Source organism: Cyphomyrmex costatus, unplaced genomic scaffold (assembly GCF_001594065.2).
Source record: "Cyphomyrmex costatus isolate MS0001 unplaced genomic scaffold, Ccosl1.0 scaffold8, whole genome shotgun sequence".
NCBI classification, from domain to species: domain Eukaryota; kingdom Metazoa; phylum Arthropoda; class Insecta; order Hymenoptera; family Formicidae; genus Cyphomyrmex; species Cyphomyrmex costatus.
In genome coordinates, this window is record NW_017280375.1 from 456,866 (window position 1) to 479,827 (window position 22,962).

The window sequence follows — 22,962 nt, forward strand, 5'->3', positions numbered from 1 at the left end:
TTTCTCAGGTTATAACAACCAGTTAATAAATTTTACATCAATAATTTCTCGTGCTTGTAGTATCAACGGTAGAAAGTTTTTGGGAAGTGATACAATTGAACCGATTTAGGTGAAATTGTGCCCACAGTTACTATTATCACATAATCAATGAGAGCTCCGTAGGGAACCGAATGGCGCCGTGCCAAACTTTTAGTATATAGAGATTCTCACTATTCAATGAAAGGTCTATAATATCGATATATAACGACATACGTTAAAATAAAATCTTCTCTGAACATATTTATTAAATTGACTGAATAAATATCTCGCTGAAAATGAAAAAGTAAAACTATTCAGAATGATGGAGAATTAAAATGTCTACATTATTTGTTGTTATTGTAGACTGCTACAAATTACTCAACGATAAAATTATAATGAATGACGTCGTCGTTATTGTTAGTTAGTTAACAATTTATGTTGTTACGGGATTTACCGGTATTAATGTATATTAATATTATGCATTATGTTACACAAGCGATTATACTTGATAATTCTTTCAAACTTCCTTCGATAGACATTTTAATTAATATTGAGATACATTATATAATAAGTGATTTAATTGTCATGGGTGTGCGTTAATCATTAATGCAAATCACAAGTATCTGCCGTATCTCAAATTTTATTATTTTCGTTTTATACTTAAGAATTCACACATATCTTATTTTCCTTAAGTTCTTTTTCATCTTATTCTTAGTAAAATTATAATTATATTTAAATAATAAACGGGTTCCATTATCTCAAAAAGTTTAAAAAACAATTATACGAACAAACGTTATACAATTGTCATCTGCACTCGAGCTTCTTTCATTAAATTCGTTATTCTTTGCTTTTATTTTTGCTTATGTAACAAGTTCTTCCGATATGCATGATACTGTCGTGCGCTATTGTGTTAAGTCTTACAAAAAATTTAATATAAATAACATTCACATACATACGAGTACATTATTCCGATGTACTTGCATTAAAACCGTTTTAAGTAATGCATTTTAAATGTGTGTCTGGAATGGTATATATAAAGCTTATTGCAAAGTCTTATATTTTATAAGAATAGAGTAATTAACGATTAAAAATAAATAATTCTTTTAAACAAAATTCAAACTTTACTATGTTATAAAAATAATATAAAACAATTTAGAATGTTTACTATTATATTTTATAAAAACAATAAGCATTCAATAATATTTTATAAAAATGCAAATATATATTAACCCACCTAATGGATGTACGCACACTATATATTTTTAAAAAGCCCGTTTTCTGCTAAACATTTAATTTGTCGGTTACAACACTTACTATCATATTTTTATCGATCAATTATATCAAATAAAGTACTACTATATAAACGAATTCGAAATTCATTGTAATCATTCATTTCACGCATCGAGACCATAATGCGAGTATATTGCATGCATTAAAAAACTTGTAAAACAAGCTTGGACGTAAATAACAATTATATAACATTAATTTTTTCAAGAATTGTGTCGTGCATTTATGTAACAACACAAACAATTTTCTTGTATAATTTTTAATACATTTTTATGCCATTGTTATCTTATAGGCTCTGCATTGTTGTATCAATCTTTTATTAATTTTTTGAATAATTTAATATTTTGTTCTCCGATTTTGTAATAAAAAAATGTTTTTATTTTCAGAACGATGATGGCCAACATACCTATAATCACAATCTTGTTCTCGTTATCTTGGATCGTTGGAATGGTGATTTTTACTAATTACGCTGACTGCGATCCACTTAGTTTGGGATATATTTCGAAGATCGATGAGATTGTACCATTCTACGTCGAAGATAAATTCTCGAAAGTACCCGGCATGCTTGGTCTAGTTATGGCAACTCTTTTCAATAGCGCCTTGACTTTGGCGGTATCTAATCTCAATTCTCTTGCGACCGTGACTTTTGAAGATTTCCTGAGTCACATACCTGCATTGAGTGATCTGAAAGACACGCAGCAACTTCATACAATCAAAATAATCGGTGTTATCTATGGTTTGATAATAATCGGCATTAGCTTCTTGGTAGCCATGTTATCTGGTGTAATAGAATCTTCTATGCTGATGACGTCAGCAACATCCGGACCTCTTCTTGGTGTATTTCTGCTCGCTATGTTGGTACCTTGTGCTAATTGGAAAGGTGCCGCCGTTGGTATGATTTTTAGTCATATAACAACGATGTGGATCACCTATGGTCACCTCAATCAGGGTAACGTACCCGAAATGCTACCTTTATCGACGGAGAATTGCCATAATGATACGTTTTCCTGGGTCATCAAACCAATTAGTCTAGAACATGATGCACTAAACGTCACTGGAACGTCGGTGAACAATTGGACAACAATTCAGAAAAACATTACGCTATCATCTGTTGACGAAATCAATAAACCTTCTGATCCTTTAAGTGTTCTTTACGGGATTACCTATATGTATTATGCTCTTATTGGTAGCATAACGACCGTCGGCGTTGGTATCATTGTGAGTTTAATTACTGCTGATGCAGAAGCTGACAAATACGAAGAACACTTGCTGCATCCTATAGCACGAAAGATAGCGGGATTATTTCCTGGAAAACGGAGGTTGTACGCCAGCAACATTCGTCTTGGGAATAAAAATGATACAGATGTCACGAATGCTACTCTTTCCTCTGTAATGTCTATTCCCGACAGTGTCGAAAAAGTAACTTCTCCTCAAGGATGCATCGATGATAGAGGAAAGCTACATCTGGATAACAGCTATGTGGAGAAATTGAACGCGCTAAAGAACGCTTCTCTCGACGTAACCAATGAAATTGGCAAACATACTAGATTATAATATTATAATGTAAGTTCGCAAACGTTCTTCATACATTGTTCGCACCATTGACCATTGAATAAAAAATCTCAATACTTGCGACACTAGAGATATACTATGGTAAGCGAACAGTTGTGTATGCGTTAGTGCTATATATTATAATACAAATATGACACACACGTGGGTTCGTGACCTATGCGCGTGAAACGTAATTACGCGTAAGCAAAGTTTCCCTCGATTACAGTGCTCTCATATTCAGCTCAAAATATTGCTCAAATAGAGGCAATTCAGAGATGCAATTCACGAAAACTTTTAACTTGCGTGTGCCAATTAAAGTTAACTACGAGATACGTATAACGTTCGTAAGCTGCATTTAGACATGAACACGATTTACTAGAGAAGATTGTCAAGTACATGCTTTTGCTGACTGATTGTGAATTCATGTCGCTGCTCGCAATGAATGATTTCTGCGTATTTAAGCGAAGGAGCCAAAGTAGAAGTAAAATTCAATATAATTACTATTAGCAACTGGTTACATAGATCTGTGTGTAACTTGATTATAAATAATGGAAAATCTTAATAATCAAATTACTGATCGATAAAGCAATTTTTTTGCTTTTGTTATTACACAATGTTTCGATTGTATATTTGAAATATGTATTCAAAAGTATTCTCGCTACGCTTCTCCTTTAACTATATTCAATAAGAGAATTAATTTTTCTGAATTATATATATTTATTCATCAATTTTAAGATTTTGCTTAAGAATAAAAGTACAGATCTTTCAAAAACAATTTCATATAAAAAATAGATCAAAATTGTAGAACATTTTCTTTTGTCTTTACATATTTGTGTTCGTGTCAAATTTATGTCTTTTCATTCAAGACATATTTTTTTGTATTATTACTTTTATTTTATGAATATACTATTGGAATTTGTTTTTATATAGTGAAAATAACACAGAAATTTTGTCAATTAAAAGAAAAAATAAGGACAATATTAAAGAAGTTAAATAAAGGAGCCTAGTTTTAGAGATAACAAAAAATTTATATAAAAAGAAATACGGCCACTTTTTATACAACTTCGTATTTAGATTCAATGATTCAAATTGATACTCTGCAATAGTAATATACAATAGTATATATGTATATACATATAAGTTCGTATTAGATAAAGATACATGATTGATTGCAAAATAGCAGTCATACGCGAGGGTTCCTCTGACATAGTATTTAAATCTTAAATAGATTTTAAACTTTTCGTAGCAATAAGTAATATTATATCTTATAGAAGATTACGCGTATTTGTACGTATGTATAATTCGTGTGTGTATTGTTTTAAATTTATCTAGCATCGCAAACATTGATATTAAAATTTATTTTTATACTTCAGAGAATGTGAGTTATTTTATAAGTTGTGTATTTTGTAAGTGTGTGCTCTTCAAAATATGTATAGATATGTAATGGAGATGCCAAATCCAGCGACTGTGATCGTTGATTTTATTTGTATCATTGTGTCTATATATTTATTATTTCAATAACATAACTCATTAATTTTTATCTGTTTTGTAGTTATTTCAGACCTTAAGACAACCTCTTTTCATGTAAATGCTAATCTTGAATATGCTGTAATTTCAATATGACAAAAATTAGTTTAACTTTATTTAGTTAACTTTATTTAAGCGTTTTCAAATCACTAATGTCTAGTCTAAACGTTGGTGTATCTGTAAATATGAGTCGACAACTATCAAATAATTGTCAAAATAATTAAATATTAATATATTTAAAAATAATTTTAATTATATATATATTTTTTTAAATATTATCCTCGCGTTAAATATGTTTTTCTCAATAAAGATAAAAATTATTTGTTGCACTTTGTTGTAAATATTATAATATATAAATATAGGCTACCATCCAGTCAGCGGATTAAAAAAGTGAAATAGTGACTGCTTTTAGATAAACAGCGGCCTTTATATAAAATAGTTAATAAAAAATAATTTTTTCAAATTTTTAGAACAATTCAAGCAAAAAAATTATTTACTCTCATTTTCCTCGTGTTTTGGATAGTTTAATATATTATAGATAGAACAAAGCTGTTCGCTCTTTCGTTTTCTCTTTCCTCCTCCCCTCTCCCTCTCTTTTTCTCTCACAGTTTCAATTTTAAAGTAATACTCGGAATAAAAAAAGAGATTTGTAGTATCTTTTAGTTTTTGAACATGGCCGGAGACACTACCGCGTCTCCTGATGAAAATATACAACAACAAATATCTCTTTATAGTGATATGTTTATAACTATATTATACAATCATGATTGATTCTTGAAAACGTAAGTACGACCTTTAAATATTGAATATGTACCGTTTAGAAACATAAACATTTTATAGTGAGAAATATACGAAAAAGCTCCAGTTCAGCCAATAACAAATTTTTTTCAGCATAAGCTTCAGGCGACAAGAACCATTGATCAATTTCAATAAAAAAAAAAAAAATGATTTGTTTTAAAGATAATTATCCAACAAAAAAAAACAAATTAAATGATTTCTAAAAGCTTTGTAGTCTAATGCCTTGTATAAAAATTTGTCTTACAATTAAACATGATAAAACGACGTTGTACTCGTCAAATATGATAACATTCAAATCGCGAGACGTAAAATAAGGCCCAAATGTTTATGCGATTGAGAGCTTGAATACAACTGCGTAAGAATTGAAGACAACTGTGTAAAACTAAGAAAATAACAGTAATAAATGTAACGTAAACTATAGTATTTCCCTAGTTTTCCTTTACGTTTCTTTTCAAGAATAGAGGCTTTGCGCGTGATACGCAAACTCGCACGCACATTCAGGTCCTAGTAATCAGATGTTGAGACACCGGACTAATATAAGCAACAGTACGAATAATTGTTATCGGACACAAGACAAACAAAATAGAACATTTACATTTACGAGTACAACTTATAATTTACAAATTTTAAATCATCTCAAGAAAGAGTGACTATAATAATTCATTTTGGACGATAGTTTTTTAGTAACTTGTAAAAAAAATGACCAAAAAGTGACTTAAGTAACTGAATGGTAGCGCTAAAAATATTACATTTGTGCAAAATAATTGTCTGTATATAAACAAACAATATGTAATATAATAAAATTAGCTCGTATAGATAAATGAAATAAAGATTCCGAATAAGTCAGATAAGCATACTGCACAGTTACAGTCCATAAATAGATCGTCGGCCATCCGACCATCGACATTGCATCTCTTTGGGACTGGAAATTCAAGGTGATCCGGTGTGCAGGCCACGAACGCTGGCAACGTTGCGGCGGTTTAACGGTAGTAGTATCATCGGTACATATCCTACCCTGACAAAGTAACTGTGTAGTGGTAAAGACGGTTGGTTATATTTGCGATAACACAGACTTTAGTATTGTGCACGCGCGTTCTCGAGTTGGTCGCTCACAAATCTTATCGAGCAGGAGAAGAGAATATAGCTGATATATCGAGCGAGTATAGTATACAGTTTCTACTTTTATCGTGCTCTTCTATCTCTGTCCCTTTATCCTTTCTCTCTCTCTCTCTCTCTCAAATCTATGCGCGTATGTATGTGTATATATATATATACACAAACCTTATTTTTCTTTTCTTTTTTTTTTACTTTTTCAGTTATGTTCAATGTCATTATAGTAAGTATCGCCAGATTTCAGGTTTGAAGCGTGCCGCGAATACGGTTTCGATCCTGCGCTCTTCGCTTTTTCGAGGCGTTCGATCAGGCCGCGAGACATCCATTTTGACAGTACGACGGCAAGATTGTGTAGAACACACGGAACAGTCATACGCCTATTTTCGTTGGTTATCAAGAGGCGTGTGGATTTCACGTTACAGTCGTGCAGAAGATAATTCGTATACATTTCCGTACGTTATCTCACACAGAGTACCTTTAAGAGTATACGGCGTGGGTGCGGCGCATCATGGCGGTGGAATCAAGGTAAATGCAGGAAAAGCTCATACGACATGCGCCGGTAAATGCTATTTTATAAATGCGAATGACCTCTGGCGGGACGATAGTAATTTAAACACAAGGGCGTAATAATTATTCATGCAGATGGTCGGGTTCGAACATTAGCCATTTAAATTTTATAAAATGATAGTAAAAATATAGATTGGGATATGAGATACGTCGCGTTTTGACAAACTTTAAAAGAGAATAATAGCATTGCGTAAAATTAAATGCTCTCGTACAAAAGATTTTTATATGCATTTCAATGTATGCTGTATAAGCATAAATTCATTATGCTTTCAAAGGTTTTACATTTGAAAGATCCGAGTATATTATATAGATATATATGTATACACATATATACTAGTGCTTTAAATTTCTATCATCTCTCGTATTCCAATTCTTCGCTGTATTTTCTAAAATGAGAATAACTATTATTCTTCGATTTGTATTATATATTGATCATCGAAAATACCAAGTGCTATATTAAGTTGTTACTATAATTGTGCGCTACAATTAACATGTAATTCGTAATTTCATCGTAAATTGTAGATTCTTGGTGAATAATTATTAGATAGTCTATGTCGAAAACGTGACGTGAACATATTTGCTTGCGGATTTGCGCGAACTCATGAGAAATGCGAATTTCTCTAAGCCAATGCTGGTTCGTTTCGCATTGTTACGCGAGACCCAGTGATGCCCAACTGTTTCAAAGCTACAAAGTTTCCAGCATCATTAGTTCGCAGCTTAGAACACACTTCTGATTGATTGCACATTGTGCATGCACTTGATAGAAGTAAATTTCATTCATTAGCAGCTGAAATAAGTCGGTATCAAAATCCTATAAAATATATTACAATTGTTTGCGCAATGCTATTTTTATCTCTTTCTTTATTCAAATTGTACAAGACTTGAGGCGGGTGTTTCTTTTTTAAAATTTTTGAAATCTATAAAATAATTTAAGAAACTAATCGAATCGTTACAAATTATTATTAATATGATTTCTTTTAAAAATTCGTTAATAAAAAATATCTGTAGCGAGATCATAGATTTTTATTTGTTTATATATATGTTGCAAGAGTACATTTGATCAGTTTTAAATCATTATATACTTTAGTAGCTTTATAAATCATGTTTTAATATGTTTGAGCCCACCATGAATAGTGAAATTGATAACAATTTGGTTTATATGGGAATACCTTTATTTAAATATTTCAATCAAATCCATATATATAGGCTATGTATATTTTTTATGGTATTCCCAATTATATTAAATAAATAACTCATATGTATGCGTAAAATCAAATATTAGTGCTAACATTCGTATAGTAATGGAAATAATATATTATTCGTCAAGATATCATGCGCTACATAAAGTAATTATTATGATTCCTAAAGATTCGCGCTTTTCTTAATTTTTCCACCTTTTCTTTAAGCCATTATTAGTTTTAGCAAATACTAGATACAGATAGATATTGGTACATTCGAGGGTAAATTATTAGCGAATCGTGCATAAACTGCACGAAGCGAGCTCATGGAAACACCTGATGGTAGCAATGATCGTAGATCTACGAAGACTTCATTATCACTGCGTGACGTATACACACACACACACACACACACACACGTTCATGAGAGCACGAGGAAGCATTATTGTCTGTTAGATTATGTTCGCAATCGATCGATGTTCGATTTACCGCGTGCGCAATATCATGTGTACTCTTGAGATTTATTATCTTCCATAGAAATCAACGTTATTGTGCCCGAATTGTGACCAGTCAGTATTGACTGGGTTGATTTCGCGACTGGAAAAATGTTAAGGCTAGAACGGGGTGAGATGTATAAAAAATCTATCATTGGTTAAAATGAGATCTGCGCGTGGATCGCGTTAATTATCATTGCAAAAGAATACTTCAAACTTGTGATAAAATATCTTCTAATTAAATTGTATATCTTTTCATTGTGATTAGAACTCAGATTAAATTTAATCTGACGGATTTTACTTAACGAAACACTTCACAACTATAACACTAATTATACATAGGTAGCATAGTTAGGATAAATATTTTTAATTTCTGACCCAGATAATTCTGCATCGATGCTACAAAATACTTCGAAAGATGTTGTCGTTTGTTAGACGATCGTAAGAACCAAATGTTTTCATAGCAACTCGCTCTGCGTCATTTTTCGGAATTACCACCTTCAAAATTTTCGTACATTTCATGCGGTACATTTCCTATAAAGTATATTTGCACATCTGCTTCTCTAATATTTTCTTTCCTTTTGTATAAAAAGAATCTTTGTGGTATTATGGCAAGAGGTTTATGTAGTTTTTTTTTACATATAGCAATATTTGTATAGATTTTGTATAAACTTTCTTACTCTGAAATATGAACGTTTACATATCAATAAAAATATTCTATAATTATATTATTTTTAGTTTTTTTATTCGTCTCTCTCTCTCTCTCTCTCTATATATATATATATATATATGTTACATGTTCAAATATATAGCCACATACACTAAATCCGAGATAAAAGCATAAAATTATTTAATATGCAATAGATATTGTAAATATTGTATCATGTTAATGTATTCCACGTGGAACATACCTTTAGTAATCTTATCTAAACAATCATATTCAACTAAATTACTGAAACATTTAATTTGTTCTCCAAGTCGTACATTTAATAATACATATCTTCGTTTTAATGCTAATGTAGAAGAAGATAACAATATTTATAGTCATTGATAAGAATACTATGTTTTTATAAAATATTTATACAACTGCAACACGGTACTCTAACAAAATTTACCTTCTAACAAAATGTCATATCTATAATTAAATTGAATTTAAAAAATATTAACAATATTATACTTTCCGTTATTAGTGAGTGTATTTAATAAGTTGATTTTTACATTTAATAAAATACAATAAATAAAAACAAATTACAGTAATTTTTTAATCTCAAATTATTATTATGAAAGAATATTTGTTAATATTCAAATAAAAATATTAATTAATCCTTTTCTGTTAACTTGTTCCCACCCCAAAAAATAAACTGTTTAGTGTAATTTAATATAATGACATTTGATACTGAAAATATAAAATATATAAAATTACATAAATAATGAAATAAAAACAAAAATATTTTAGATATGTTCATTATTGTAACAATCCACCTTTAAAAAAAAAGATAACAGATTATTTGAATTAAAGATAGTATACAAAAAATCTCTCTCTATCTCTCTCTCTCTTTCTCTCTCGCAAAATGGAAATGATTCTCCAAGTTAACAACTCCAAGACTATTGAAATCATGGACATAAAAAAATAGGGACAGAGCATTAGCTCCGAAGATAGGCGAGGGGGGTTGTACTGAAATGCGGGGGACGACTGTGCCTAAACAACACAACACAACTACACACACACCATCACACACTTGCCCACACGTACAGTAACGGCCAATCAGATTTAGGCACACTTTACCTCGTCGCAACGTCCCGCAGTGGAACCTCCCCCCCTCCCCCCCCCGCATCTTTATGCTCTGTTCGATACTAAACGTGTGTACGAATGATTAAACTGTAAAGAATAAGTGAAAATATACATTGAAGCAAAAATTAAAATAATAATAAGGAAAAAAGGAAACTTTTAAATTGTTTTACTATTACGTCTGGCAGTTTAATAGCTGTGTAAATTTTTAACTGTAGTATTTATCTTGGTCTTTTAATGTACGCTTGCATCACTAATTCGCCATGAAGTGTTACATAGTGATTTTATTTCTTTTCACATGCGAATATTCAGTTCGCTCTCTTATACGATTTTATCCGAGCAAAAATAAGAAGGAATTGCAAATATGAAAAGACAGATGTATGAGTAAACATTCCCGCAGAGAAAATCAAATGCGACATTGTCCCATAAACACTGAAAGATACATCAAAACACAAATGTAGGAATTCTATACCTCCTGTTTGTGATTCACGTTGAAAGATTGTGTATTACTAAAATTACGCGCACAAAAAATTTCAAATATAATTATAAAAATAATAGTTAAAATTTGTTTACATACATTTATACTAAAAAATGATATTAAAGCATTTGCATTTACTCTTCGATGTGTTATACAATATCTAACAGGCCACAATGTTAGCAAGTAAATAATTCTACTGGATAAATGGCATGAAGTAAATATCTCATCCCTCTCTCTCATTTTTTTTTTTATAAAGATTTCTATCTTCCTCCGCTAATTTGTGTTCTACTGTAATTATATTGACTTCAATGGATCTATCGTGTTCTCGCTAACGATTAATTATCTTGCTTTTGTCTAATCGGATTTGCTAATAATAATTAGTGAGGTGTTCAAATAACATGGATAATGATTCATTTCAGATGGATGCCATGTCAGTTGAAAATTGAAACGAATATCTGCAGCGGCGAATACGATGGCATTATTCTGGTGTCAGGAAGTACCCCTGGATCCAACGAGCCGGAACCCTTCAAAACCGTCCTCTATACTGCGGCCCAGATCGATGCTGCACTGGGCGTGATCGGCGCGGTTTTGCCCATCAATTTGCTCGCAAAAAGGCTCATTTACAGCCCAACGGGTCCGCTTAACATGGATTATCACGATGTGCGGAGTTTCGCAGAGGCAGCCACGAAGGGAATAAAACGGTAATTCTTTTGTGTGATCCCACACGTTTTTCTTCCTTTTTATAATTTTTTTTTTTAACGTGAATATATGTACCGAACTAACAAAAACTGTTATAACTGTAGGAATATATTTTATATAAATACATATGTATTATATATCGATTTATCTTATCAGCTTTTAAATACGATTTTATAATATATTTAAATAAAAATATAAAACATTGAATAAAAGTATAAAGAAGCAGTATATATGTTGTAGTCCGGTAATGAAATCACAATACAACACAGCATTCAAGTTGCCATGTATTAGCTAAATTATCTGATTGTGTGTCAAAAGCGTACGGACAAAGTGCCAGGACAAATCTTGCACGCGCAGTCCTTGCATTTTTGCAGTTTCGAAAACACATGGCGTTGTTGTTGACTCTAATGTTATACATAATTAAAAACACATTTCGCTGAGAAAGACTCAAACGAATCGAAGCGTTCGATATTATACTTTAAGTACTAATTACTAATATACATATTTTGTAACTCACTTGCAATTACTACATTTCACTCTTATATACCTTTATTTCATTATTAATTTCGAGAGTCACTCGAGAGAGAAATTTTTTCATTTTTTTTTGTTATTACACATAATTGTAATTACAGGACTGCAACATATATAATCTGTAATGTATCTGTCTAAGTAAATGCAAATAGAGAAAATAAATTTTACTATCGTAGCAACACTACTGCATTTATATTTTAGATGAAAGCAATCAAATTTTGCCACCATAACTAATTATTAAGGTAAAAAAATCTTGCTGGAAATAAAATTTTTTATCTATATTTTGTTGGTAGGTTGAAATAGGTATAATACTTTACTGCAACGTCACTGCTTTAATTAAAATGAAAATTAATATTTTATTATAAAGTAATTTATAAATTTACAATAATTATATATATATTTCTCTATTTCCAGCAAATAAATTCATATTTTTTATAAATTTTTATTGCCTACACTGTATAATTAATATATTTAATGTTTATTGTTAATAAATTCATTTTCATGTGACATACTTAATATGCTGTACTGTACTGCATAAAAAAGTATTTAACAAAAACAAAAATTACATACTTTTTATAAAAATGATCATTAAATAAACGCCCATTTTACATATTATACTTTTATTTCGTTTAGCTTTTGATCTGACACTTCTTGATAATTACTATTACGGACTAACAGTTATCCGTTAATTCAGTTTCTTCATGTTATCGATTAATTGAATCATGGATATAACTATACAAGTTTTATGGTTATCTCTCTATTTTGAGAAAAAATAAAAATGCTATGGCAATACAATAAAAGAAACGATATACAGTGACACGATGCTATATTAAAGCAACTTCGCACACCTACATTGTCTCTTTTTAATTTCAATCCAACAAGATTTCTACATGTTCATTCTTTGTCTATTACATACACGAATCAATATTTATTGCAAAAGATAAAATTTTTTCAAGTTTTTGATCCTTTAACAATAATCACTAATAATTCAACAATATTTTTAATCTCTTTGGTATTTCTAATAAGCATTCTTCAACTATATAAGGGACACTTTACTAAATTCCACAATCGAAGCGCGCAAATTCCAGTGTTTTTCATTGTCCGGGTATAATTGGATTTAGCGAGCATACCCAGGAAGTGACGTTATATCTACGTTCTTGTGTCGGCAATTTGCATATATTTGAAAAAATCGCCGTATTTTTTTTCGAGGTCGTTGAAATTAATCGAAATCAATGTCAGAGTAATTAATTAAGTGCTCTTGATTGTATGTTTACAATTTCGGACATCTTCGCACCCGCTTGTCAAGTGTTCATTCACTAGCGACATGATGGTCTTGCAACGAAACGAGCCACGAACGATTGTCAGCGTTTTGTGTATGTACTCCAATAGCTGTATAGGGGAAACGCAATGATGTTCGAACGAAATTCCGCGCGAACCATACGCCTGTCCGTTCCGAAATTCGATTGAAAAATGAAATTCCTGTCCGCTTGGCACAACTGTTTTTTTCACGCGGACAGTAGTGACGTTAACGGAAGATTGGCATGGATCAGTGTACGTTTAGCATGTTAGTAGAAAAGTGATGAACGTATCTCGTAATGCGTTTTAATTTAGAGTAAAGCGAGATAATTTGGATAGGTTAACATAGCAGAAATTTTGAAATTGTATAAAAGATTGAGGCATACAGTGCATTTAATTAAACATACAAAACATACATTATTGACGCATGGCGGTGTAGGTACGAATAAAACATAAAGCTCATAAACTCTTGGGTCCCAGCTTCTTGTATAATTATGTGAAAGTACAATTCGCTTAAATTTATAATTTATTTTTCTTCTCGTGCAAACCTTACGAAGTATTCTCCAGAGGAAACTGGTCGCAACGTATGAATTTTATTATTTTAGTTTTAATTATTATCAATGTCTCCTGCGGACAAAACTGTTATCACGCTCCGTTACATATATAAGCAATAACGTGGTATTTGCAGTCCTTTTAAGATCTCGAAATAATAGCGGTGCACGGTTCTACGCGACATTAGTACCAAACTCAAATCAGAAGTACTTTGTTGAATTGAGAATAGAACGGGAGATTTGAGAACCGTGATATAACGACAGTTTCTCGAAATTACCAAGTACGAGACATTGCACGCAACGCGTCAGGAACGTTTAACAAAGTTTAAACATGATAGTAATATACTTTAGAAATAGATTAATAGTTCGTGATTCGCAAAAGTGAGAGGCACCTTCAGTTACATAGCTCACGTTTGTATTACATCCGACAAGATGAAAATTAGATACAAGGAGAGCGAGAATGACCATTCGTGTCTCGAGATACTCAATGAGAACTGTACTTTTTCCCAGAGGACTCATTTCTCTTCTCTTTTTTGCATGAACGTCCTCTAGAGTGTAGTATTACTGCAGGTGTTATAGTAGCGATATTACTGTGTGGATTATGATGTCCGCTGACAAGCACCGAATATAAACGATATATCCGCACCATAATTACTACCAACTTCATTTTGAGCCCATACATATGAATCCTTCTACCTCTGAATTCCATTTTTACGGTATCTCTTGATGACTTACTAAATCCATTATAAGTTCTTATTTTTATAACTGATTCTTATATGCCCTTTCTATTAGTTATATTGTTATTTGACATTAAGAATCCTTGGTTTCGATTAATTCAATTTAGATTATTAGTTTGGTATATTCTACTATCAATCCAGCAATCTGTCAGAAAGATAATTCTTGACCTATTGAGTTTTTTGTTGATATCATTTTTTTTTTAATAGAATTATCGCGAATGTACGATAATTTTATTAAACATTTTATTTCATATAAACAGGATTTATCTTATCTGTGTAATAATTTTTTGGATTAGAAAGACTAAAGTAAAATATAATCTTACTCCGAAATTAATTTTCATTATATGTATGATCAAATATAATAATACTATATTAGAATAATATATAATTCTTCAAAATATAATTGAGTTTATGACTTTTCTGCATTTATTAGGGCTTTAAAAGCTGGCGTAAAATGTCCTTTGTTGGTACTACTGCCAGATGATCGTTTTGAAAACGTTGAGCTAGTCACTCTTCTTGGTGCTTTGGAGGGTCTCTACGTGGTAAGTCCTATTACAGCATATATTATTCATCATAATAATAAACTGTCGAAACAATATTGTAATAAATAGATTATAAGAATTTTTTAAATGTCTTTTACCTGGAAAGTAGAATATTAAATAATTTCAAATATTAATAAAATAAAATTTATAACTGTATTTATAAAAATGTATGAAAATTTATAGTAAGATCAATAAATAATCATTACTTTTATTATTAGAACTTTATGCATGAAGACGTTTAAGAAAAGAGTCTCTCCATTAGCTTATTTGATTGAATTCAGTTGAAAATAGCAATCACAGAATTTTCCCACTCATAACGATTGCTAAATGTGGAAAAATTAAATCGATCGGTACTAAACATTACTGTAATAGTATTGTAGAATTTAAAAATAAAAATAGGAAAAATCGCTGGCTAAAATCGAGAAAATCGATAAGCAAACGTTACTCGATTGTGCCAATATATCCGGTTAAGGCATTTCGCAGATAGTTGGTACAGTTGTGGTTATACGAGAGCCGTTTAAACCAATCAAACAGATACAACATAGCTTTGTGCACATCTACATTGGCAGAATAGGAAGCCTGTAGTTGTATCTGGAAGGAATTCATCTCCGTGTTTCAGCCCAGTTTGGTGTGCTGTGGTCTGATTGGCTGCCCCCAAGTTATTCACCATATTCCAACTCTAGTAAATCCGTCTATCTCATCTCTAAACTAAATTGCTACTGTGATCTTAATCCATAACTAATGACTAAGTGGGCTGCGCAATGCGATTCAACTAATCCTTAGATAATATTTTGCGAAAACAGAATTAATTTTGCTTCATTAATGTCCGATCGTTCCAATAAGATTCTATTCGCAAACGGCTATATAATCGGATAATTACTATGAACCTCTAGATATTTATTATTTAATAATTATGGAAAGCTAGGATACGTGAATAATTTACAAACATTTGCATTTCACAATGATTAATACAAGTACGATAATCCATGCCATGCATCCAATGCAGACTGATTATAATTTTATTTGATGCTGGCAGGCGACCGTGTATCTGAGCTTTCAAAATTTATTTTTCTCGGATGCGAATGTGTATGACAGCGACAAAGCACATATAACTTCAGCACAAGACATCGACCGAGACCACGGACATTTCGATAAACAAGTTCGTTCAATGTCTCGAATAAACGATGACAGATACCGACGGCAAAAAGTGCGGTCAACACGATCATCGAACAACACCTGCCACGGACAGATTTCGGCGTGGGCTATGCTTGATCGATAAGTGTGTGTCTTACGGAGGATATCGGGTTGCACAACTCCGATTGCGAGCTCCATTGTTCATTAACCTCAGCGCCGCCGCGGTTAATTACGGTCGGACGATAGTATCCGCGTTATTATGCGAACTTCCAAGTCGGAAGTTATCCGGCACGAGTATACGCGGCACGATCGATTTGCGCGAATTCTATAGTAATCGCTTTACCATGCAACGCGAGTCGCGCGATCGACTACATACGTCACTCACGCGCGCGTACATACGTTCAACAATTAAAAATATTTAATCGAATACAGTCTTCCTAGAAACGTCGTGAATACCAAATTTCAAATATCTTGCTAGCATAGGAATAGTGATTGATAAATCAGAAAACTTTTGTAAAGGTTTGTAACAAAGTAATGTATTAATCAATTAGTCATTTTTTGGAACTATATATTTTTAGGACTAGATAAAGATTACTGTTATTCCAAAAGATTAATTTCCTTTACAACATTGTGTAAAGCAAATTTATATCTATCCTTTTGTACAAAGTGAAACAATATTTTAAAGGTAAGAGGTAGCGTTTTGTGCAATTTTTATACATACATAAAATTGTGCAATTGATTTATTCTTTTGTTAAATTTAAATGCTCAATAGTGCATAAGAGTTAACATAGTATTGATTCATCCGTCATAAAGTACAACGGCTGTTGAAGTAAAGACAAGACATTCATCTCTTGTCGAAGATTAAAGAAAGAGCGATAACTTAAACCGATAAAGTAAAAGCAGTTGGAAAAGAGGAAGGGCACTACGCTTGTGATCAGTGTAGATTACACGCTAGACAGGACAAGAGACTCGTTCTCGGACTTTGTCGCGAAGACCTATGAAATCTTTTAGATCTTCGCTGGGATGAACTTTATTTATTATAAAGAGCACTAGAAAAATTCTAGATTTAAAATAGTAGTACTCTTCAAAAAAGTAAAAACTATCTAATCAACATTAAGTGTTGAAAAATAGATTTTATCGAAGATAGCAGCAAATTTCCATTTTGCGATAAGATAGATGATTTATTTGCATTTCTGCTAAATGTCTTTCTTTATATAAATTAATTTTTTTATTCTACACATAAAAAAAATTCGACGATTATAGATTTATCATTAAAAAAATAAGTACTTTAAGTACTTACGTCAAATATTTCAAATCTTTTATTCTTTGATACGAATTGATATAATTTAATATAAGCTAATTTTTATCTTAACAATTCATTAATATCATATTAATTTTGTTATACTACTTTGCTCGAATTTAAAGAGAGATTTAATTTTTTCTTTCGAGACGTGACAATTAAGCTTATCTAATAGTGAAAGCTTATCTCATAATTCGTTGCACATACATAACAGACATTCTTTCGCGTAAGTTCAAGGACTAAAATTCTAAGTTCGGATCACCAAGGGAGGAGCAGTTGGTCGGGGCTTGTTTGTGGGTGGCAACGGGGTGTAGCAAGGGGTTAGGAGGACGCTGGGGGGGTAAGCCGAGTGCTCTGCCCTACCAAGAGTAGCAAATGCTTGGCGTTCCTGAATCCTGGCGGCCGGCGAGGCGACCTAATTAGCGAAATACTCGGGTCTTCCCTCGTCTCGCCTCACCGACCGCTCAGCCTGCGGCACAGGAGCGTTGTTGGCACCGAGCTCATACGCTTCTTTCTTGATAGTTCCCTCTTCTGACCCTCTTTCCTCTCCTACGTCGCTCGTTCCTTCCATCCGACGCAAATACGGGGCATCGTTTCCCAAATACCAGGAAGCGCCCTCGGAATTTCTGCGCCACGTAATCGGAACACCGCGTCGTCGCGAATCTCGCATCGGTCTCTTTCTCGCTTCTCTTGCAGCTAGCAGTTTTCCGACTTTTTCAATTCTTTCCGCTCGCTCGCAAACTGCACGAACGCGCACCAGTGACAACACAAAAGGTCGCTCGTGATAAAACGAGCCGCGCACGTGTCAGGTCGTAGAATCTTTTTGTTGAAAAAAATTTAATCTCTATATACAATATATATATATGTAAAAAGATTATATATATATATATATATGTGTGAAATATATACACGAAAATACTGGAGCTTTTCAAGCAAAGAAAATTAAAGTTAGTCTGCCGGGTATATATAAATCAACTAAAAAATCTTTCAACTGATTTACATGTAAGTTCATAAAAATTATACGTATAAGCTCTAGTTCCATTATCTACGAAGTTCTCATTCAATAAGAAGATTATCATGTTTTTCGTACATTTTTTCTATACAGACGAATGAACTTCTCTTTTTTCGTTAGATCTTATGCAAAAAGAAACATAATGTGATTTGCGTATAAAGGATTTAAAACAGAGATGATATTATAGAATACTATTATATTTCAGTAAAAATAATTTATATTAAAAAGATAAAATTTTTATTTTTCTTATTTATTGTTATCGTATCTTAAAAATTGATAATCTTCGACCGGCGATTTTATATTTTCACAGCCTTTGGAAGTACGTGAGATAGGTCCGGATCGATGCTACAAAGCGTGTCAACTCGGAGTGTGGAGTCCGATTTGCAGTAAGAAGCTTCAGGGTATCGTGAAACTGGTCTCGGCGCTCGAGAGTGGCAGATACGTCGCAAGGGACATCGGTAAGTTCTGTTCTGTCCCAAGCGTACATGACTCGCGGTAGTTTATCGAGTGAGCAAAGCAGGTTTTCCTATCTTTGTGCGAGAAGAGGAGCTTGAACTTCGGTCGCGAGTTTCCCCTTTTCGCGGAAGAAATAAGCTTTGGTGGGGAAAATTGCCCGCGGCTCCCTACTTGTCCGAGAAAGGTCTTTTGACTCCCTGTTAATCCAGCACAACTCGTCGCTCTTCGCGTTCCGGTGTTCAAGTTCAGTCGGAATAGCCCTCGGGAATTATCGAGTTTAAAGTTTAAGTATAGCCAGCGATTTAGAGAGTTTAAGTGTTCATTTTTAATCTTACGTTTCGTGTACAACGCAGAAGGAAAATACAGTGCTCATTCCCTGTGGCAGTTTAATAACAATTGGCCTTTCTACAATATTTGCCACAGCGTTTAAAGGATTTATCCTTTATCGTCTCTCTTTCTCCCTTAGCATTTATATGCTTTATTATATGGCTTTTATACATAAACTTCCATTTCCGCCTAGCTAGCTTGGATAGAACGTATGCTATTTGCTTGCACCTAGAGCAAAACGAGAAAAGTGGATAAGTCTATTTCGTAAAGTAAATTTTGATGACCTAGCTATTGCCGCAAGCTCAGTTGAGACTGCAGAATTATTCGCATGTGCCAAAGCAAAAGACAAATAGAGTAAGCGCAAAATTTTCAATATAACTAATCGATACAGACAGAAAAGATATTTGCAATTAGCAACTTGAAACTTGTAACACATTTTTTATCCCAAGATATATTAATTTCAACTAAAATTACAGTAACAGAAGTTTCTTACAATATATTAATTGCAACATCGATAATGTTTCGTGTATGTTAAAATTTATTCATTACTTCTCGAGCAAACAAGGATAATAATAAAAATGCAAATAATTAAATAACATGATCTTACACTGAGCTTGTCAAATGGTGAAAATAATTGCTGATGAAAAATATCGTATTTGTTTGAAAATAATTGGCTGAAACATGGTCTTTATACAAAAAAGGAAGAGTTCAATCTATTCAGTTTAGTATTTCAGTTTTTTATATTTCAATATATTAAACGAATAAATGGGAAGCTTATTCGCAACTGAGAATTGTGTGTATATGCGTGCGTGTGCGTGCACGCACGAGTTTGAATTGATTAAAAATAAATTAATAGTAAATAAAACTTAAATGCAGGCAAAAGGCAAATGATTAATTTTTCAAAAAAATCACATTATTAACATCAAAATAGAAATTACAAAAACATAAAATTGTTACCTTCATCGAATGAACTTTATAAGATATAATCGCAAAATACTTTGAGAAAGAAAAGAATACTTTGTATCTAATTATTTAATAATTGTAAAAAACGAAAAAACTATTATTTAATATTTACACGTATTTATTTAATCTACATCTATTCATATCCTATTAATAGTCAGTGGCGCTTTTACTCGTGTGTTAAATTAGGTGGTGCAGACCCTGAAAGAATGGCTCCCTCGAGAGTGGAGGAATACCTGGCGGAGCTGTTTTGCGGATCGAATGTCACGATGCAAGTGATATCCGATCAGGATACGTTACTTCAGGAATACCCACTATTCGCTTGTGTAAATCGCGCCGCCTCAGTAATACCGCGTCACGCCGGTAGAATTATATTTTTGACTTATGAGCCGCCCACTTGCGTCTTGGAGACGATCTTGATCGTGGGGAAAGGTGTCACTTATGATACCGGTGGCGCCGACATCAAGTGCCAGGGCATCATGGCTGGCATGTCGAGGGATAAATGTGGCGCGGCCGCTTGTGCGGGATTCATGCAGGTGCCGTGTAATATATCGTCGAGCATTATACATACGTCATGCTGAAACGATCGCGTTTCACCTCACTGCTATTAATAATATGTCGTTTTAATAAGTTTCCTCCTTGATTATACGAGCTAGTAGATTCTTGAATGATCACCATATGCTAACCATAATTCTATTTCATCTGGCACAGTGTAGTCTATTAATGATCTCGATGTGCAGATTCTCTCTCTCTCTCTCTCTTTCTCTCTCTCAATTAAGGTATATATAGCACACCGAGCCTATTATCATATGCATTTATGATAAAAGATCAGAAATTATCGTTTTTTTTTTTAACATCTGCATTTTTGCTAAATCGAGAATTAAAATTACACAAATAATGAAAAAGTAATGCGTTTTTTAAATGTTTTAATTGTAGACGAATATTTCATATGTCTAACAATAAGTGAAATCTGTTATAAATCGCAGGTAGTGAATTTATTGCAACCGCCAACAGTAAAGGTCGTCGTCGCTTTGTGCGTTGTAAGAAATAGTATAGGCGAGAACTCTTATGTCGCTGATGAGGTAATCACGGCAAAATCCGGTGCGAGGGTACGTGTGGGCAACACGGACGCCGAGGGTAGAATGGCTATGGCCGATGCTCTCTATTATCTCAAAGAAATGGCCTTATGTTCTGTGAATCCTCATCTCTTCACAATAGCTACGTTAACAGGCCACGCAGTATTAACTGCAGGTTCAGGATATTCCGTAAGTACTGTAAAGTCATATTTGTGGTTATGCCTTTTTAATCGCATTTTACCGAATAAGATAATACATGTAGCTGTGTTTGAATTCTTACTACTCTCGGACGATAATATAATATATTTTAAACGAAGAGAGAGAGCAAACAATCCCGTTCTACTATCACCGTGTAACAATAACAAAACTAGACGTTAAAATCTAGATGCAAACTGGCAGAAATGTATACAGACAGTTATGTTTGTTGATTCATTGACGAAAGCGTAATTGGACAGGGTTATAAATGATCTAGATACAGTGTGCAGTTTTCCTGTGTTATATTGAAACGATCTAGATGCAACGTGTAGTTTCTCTGTGTTATATTGAATCCCGAGCGTGACATATGATATGATTTTGTTATCAAAATTGCTTGTAGACGTTAGCTATAATTCATTCTCTGAGGATACTTTGTTGGTAAAAGATTCTCCGATAAAAGATCCATTTTATCATGTATCCATACATTTTTGAAAATGTAGAACTTGCATTCATATATTCATTGCTATAGATTGCTATGGATAATGCTGTGGCACGACTAGCTAGTAATGCAGAAAAGCTTCAAGCTTCCGGCGAAGCTGTTGGCGATCTATTCGAAATATCGCGAATACGTAGAGAGGATTTTCTTACCCATCAAGGGCGTGCAGAAGGTGACGATATTCTTCAAGCACTAAATCAACTTAGTTCCAAGATTCCGCGAGGTCATCAGGGACCAGCCGCTTTTCTAATTAAAGCTTCCGGATTAGACAAGGTGTTATGTTTGTTGTTATTTCTATTTAAGTTTTTATTTAAATTTAACGTATTTTTAGATATAGTATAATATATTGCTGAATAATTTATGATTTTTAGCACGGTATTGAATCAGAGAAGCCATTAAAATATTGTCACGTGGACATAGCCGGCAGTGCCGGTGATTTTCCCGTACAACCAACTGGATCACCAATTTTAGCATTAACCAAAATGTTTCTTTTTGATCAAATAGAGAACAAAAATCAGTAAAGCTGACGTAAACTATGATATTTTATATATTATATATATCTTTATACATATTGCATATTATGCATATATCCTTGTGATATATATTTAAAGCAATTAATATTCATGACTGGCGCAAAGAACTTTGGATATTAACCGGAAATGCAAATAATAATTAATTATCTCCATAAATCCTTGAGCCTCAGAGTTCCCATAAGCTGTATATAACACGGATTTACTTGGAACACAATAAACTATACTAGAGTCACACACTATGTAGGTGAAGTAGCGGAAATGCCAATAGGCACTTATCTAAGATAGTAAAAATTTAAAATCGGTAAATTTTTAACATC

At 32.7% G+C, this 22,962-nt stretch overlaps 2 protein-coding genes across 4 annotated transcripts in view; both read left to right on the top strand.

The window, feature by feature from the left end:
- Nucleotides 1–3,359, top strand: part of LOC108781278 (sodium-coupled monocarboxylate transporter 1) — a 31,953-nt gene extending 28,594 nt beyond the window's left edge. For all 3 annotated transcript variants that reach the window (XM_018549202.1, XM_018549203.1, XM_018549204.1), the window contains one exon: nucleotides 1,692–3,359. In XM_018549202.1, coding sequence (XP_018404704.1) covers nucleotides 1,692–2,859 — 1,168 coding nt within the window. In that variant the 3' untranslated portion in view covers nucleotides 2,860–3,359. The remainder of the gene's footprint in view (nucleotides 1–1,691) is intronic.
- A 2,909-nt stretch (nucleotides 3,360–6,268) lies between these two features.
- On the top strand, nucleotides 6,269–22,674 carry Dip-B (Dipeptidase B). Its single transcript, XM_018549191.1, has 9 exons — nucleotides 6,269–6,341; nucleotides 6,532–6,819; nucleotides 11,220–11,501; nucleotides 15,048–15,156; nucleotides 18,913–19,060; nucleotides 20,535–20,881; nucleotides 21,332–21,610; nucleotides 22,146–22,385; nucleotides 22,484–22,674. Exons 2-9 carry the CDS (start codon nucleotides 6,803–6,805, stop codon nucleotides 22,631–22,633), a joined length of 1,572 nt encoding a protein of 523 aa, XP_018404693.1. The 5' UTR covers nucleotides 6,269–6,341; nucleotides 6,532–6,802; the 3' UTR covers nucleotides 22,634–22,674.
- The last annotated feature ends 288 nt before the right edge of the window (nucleotides 22,675–22,962 follow it).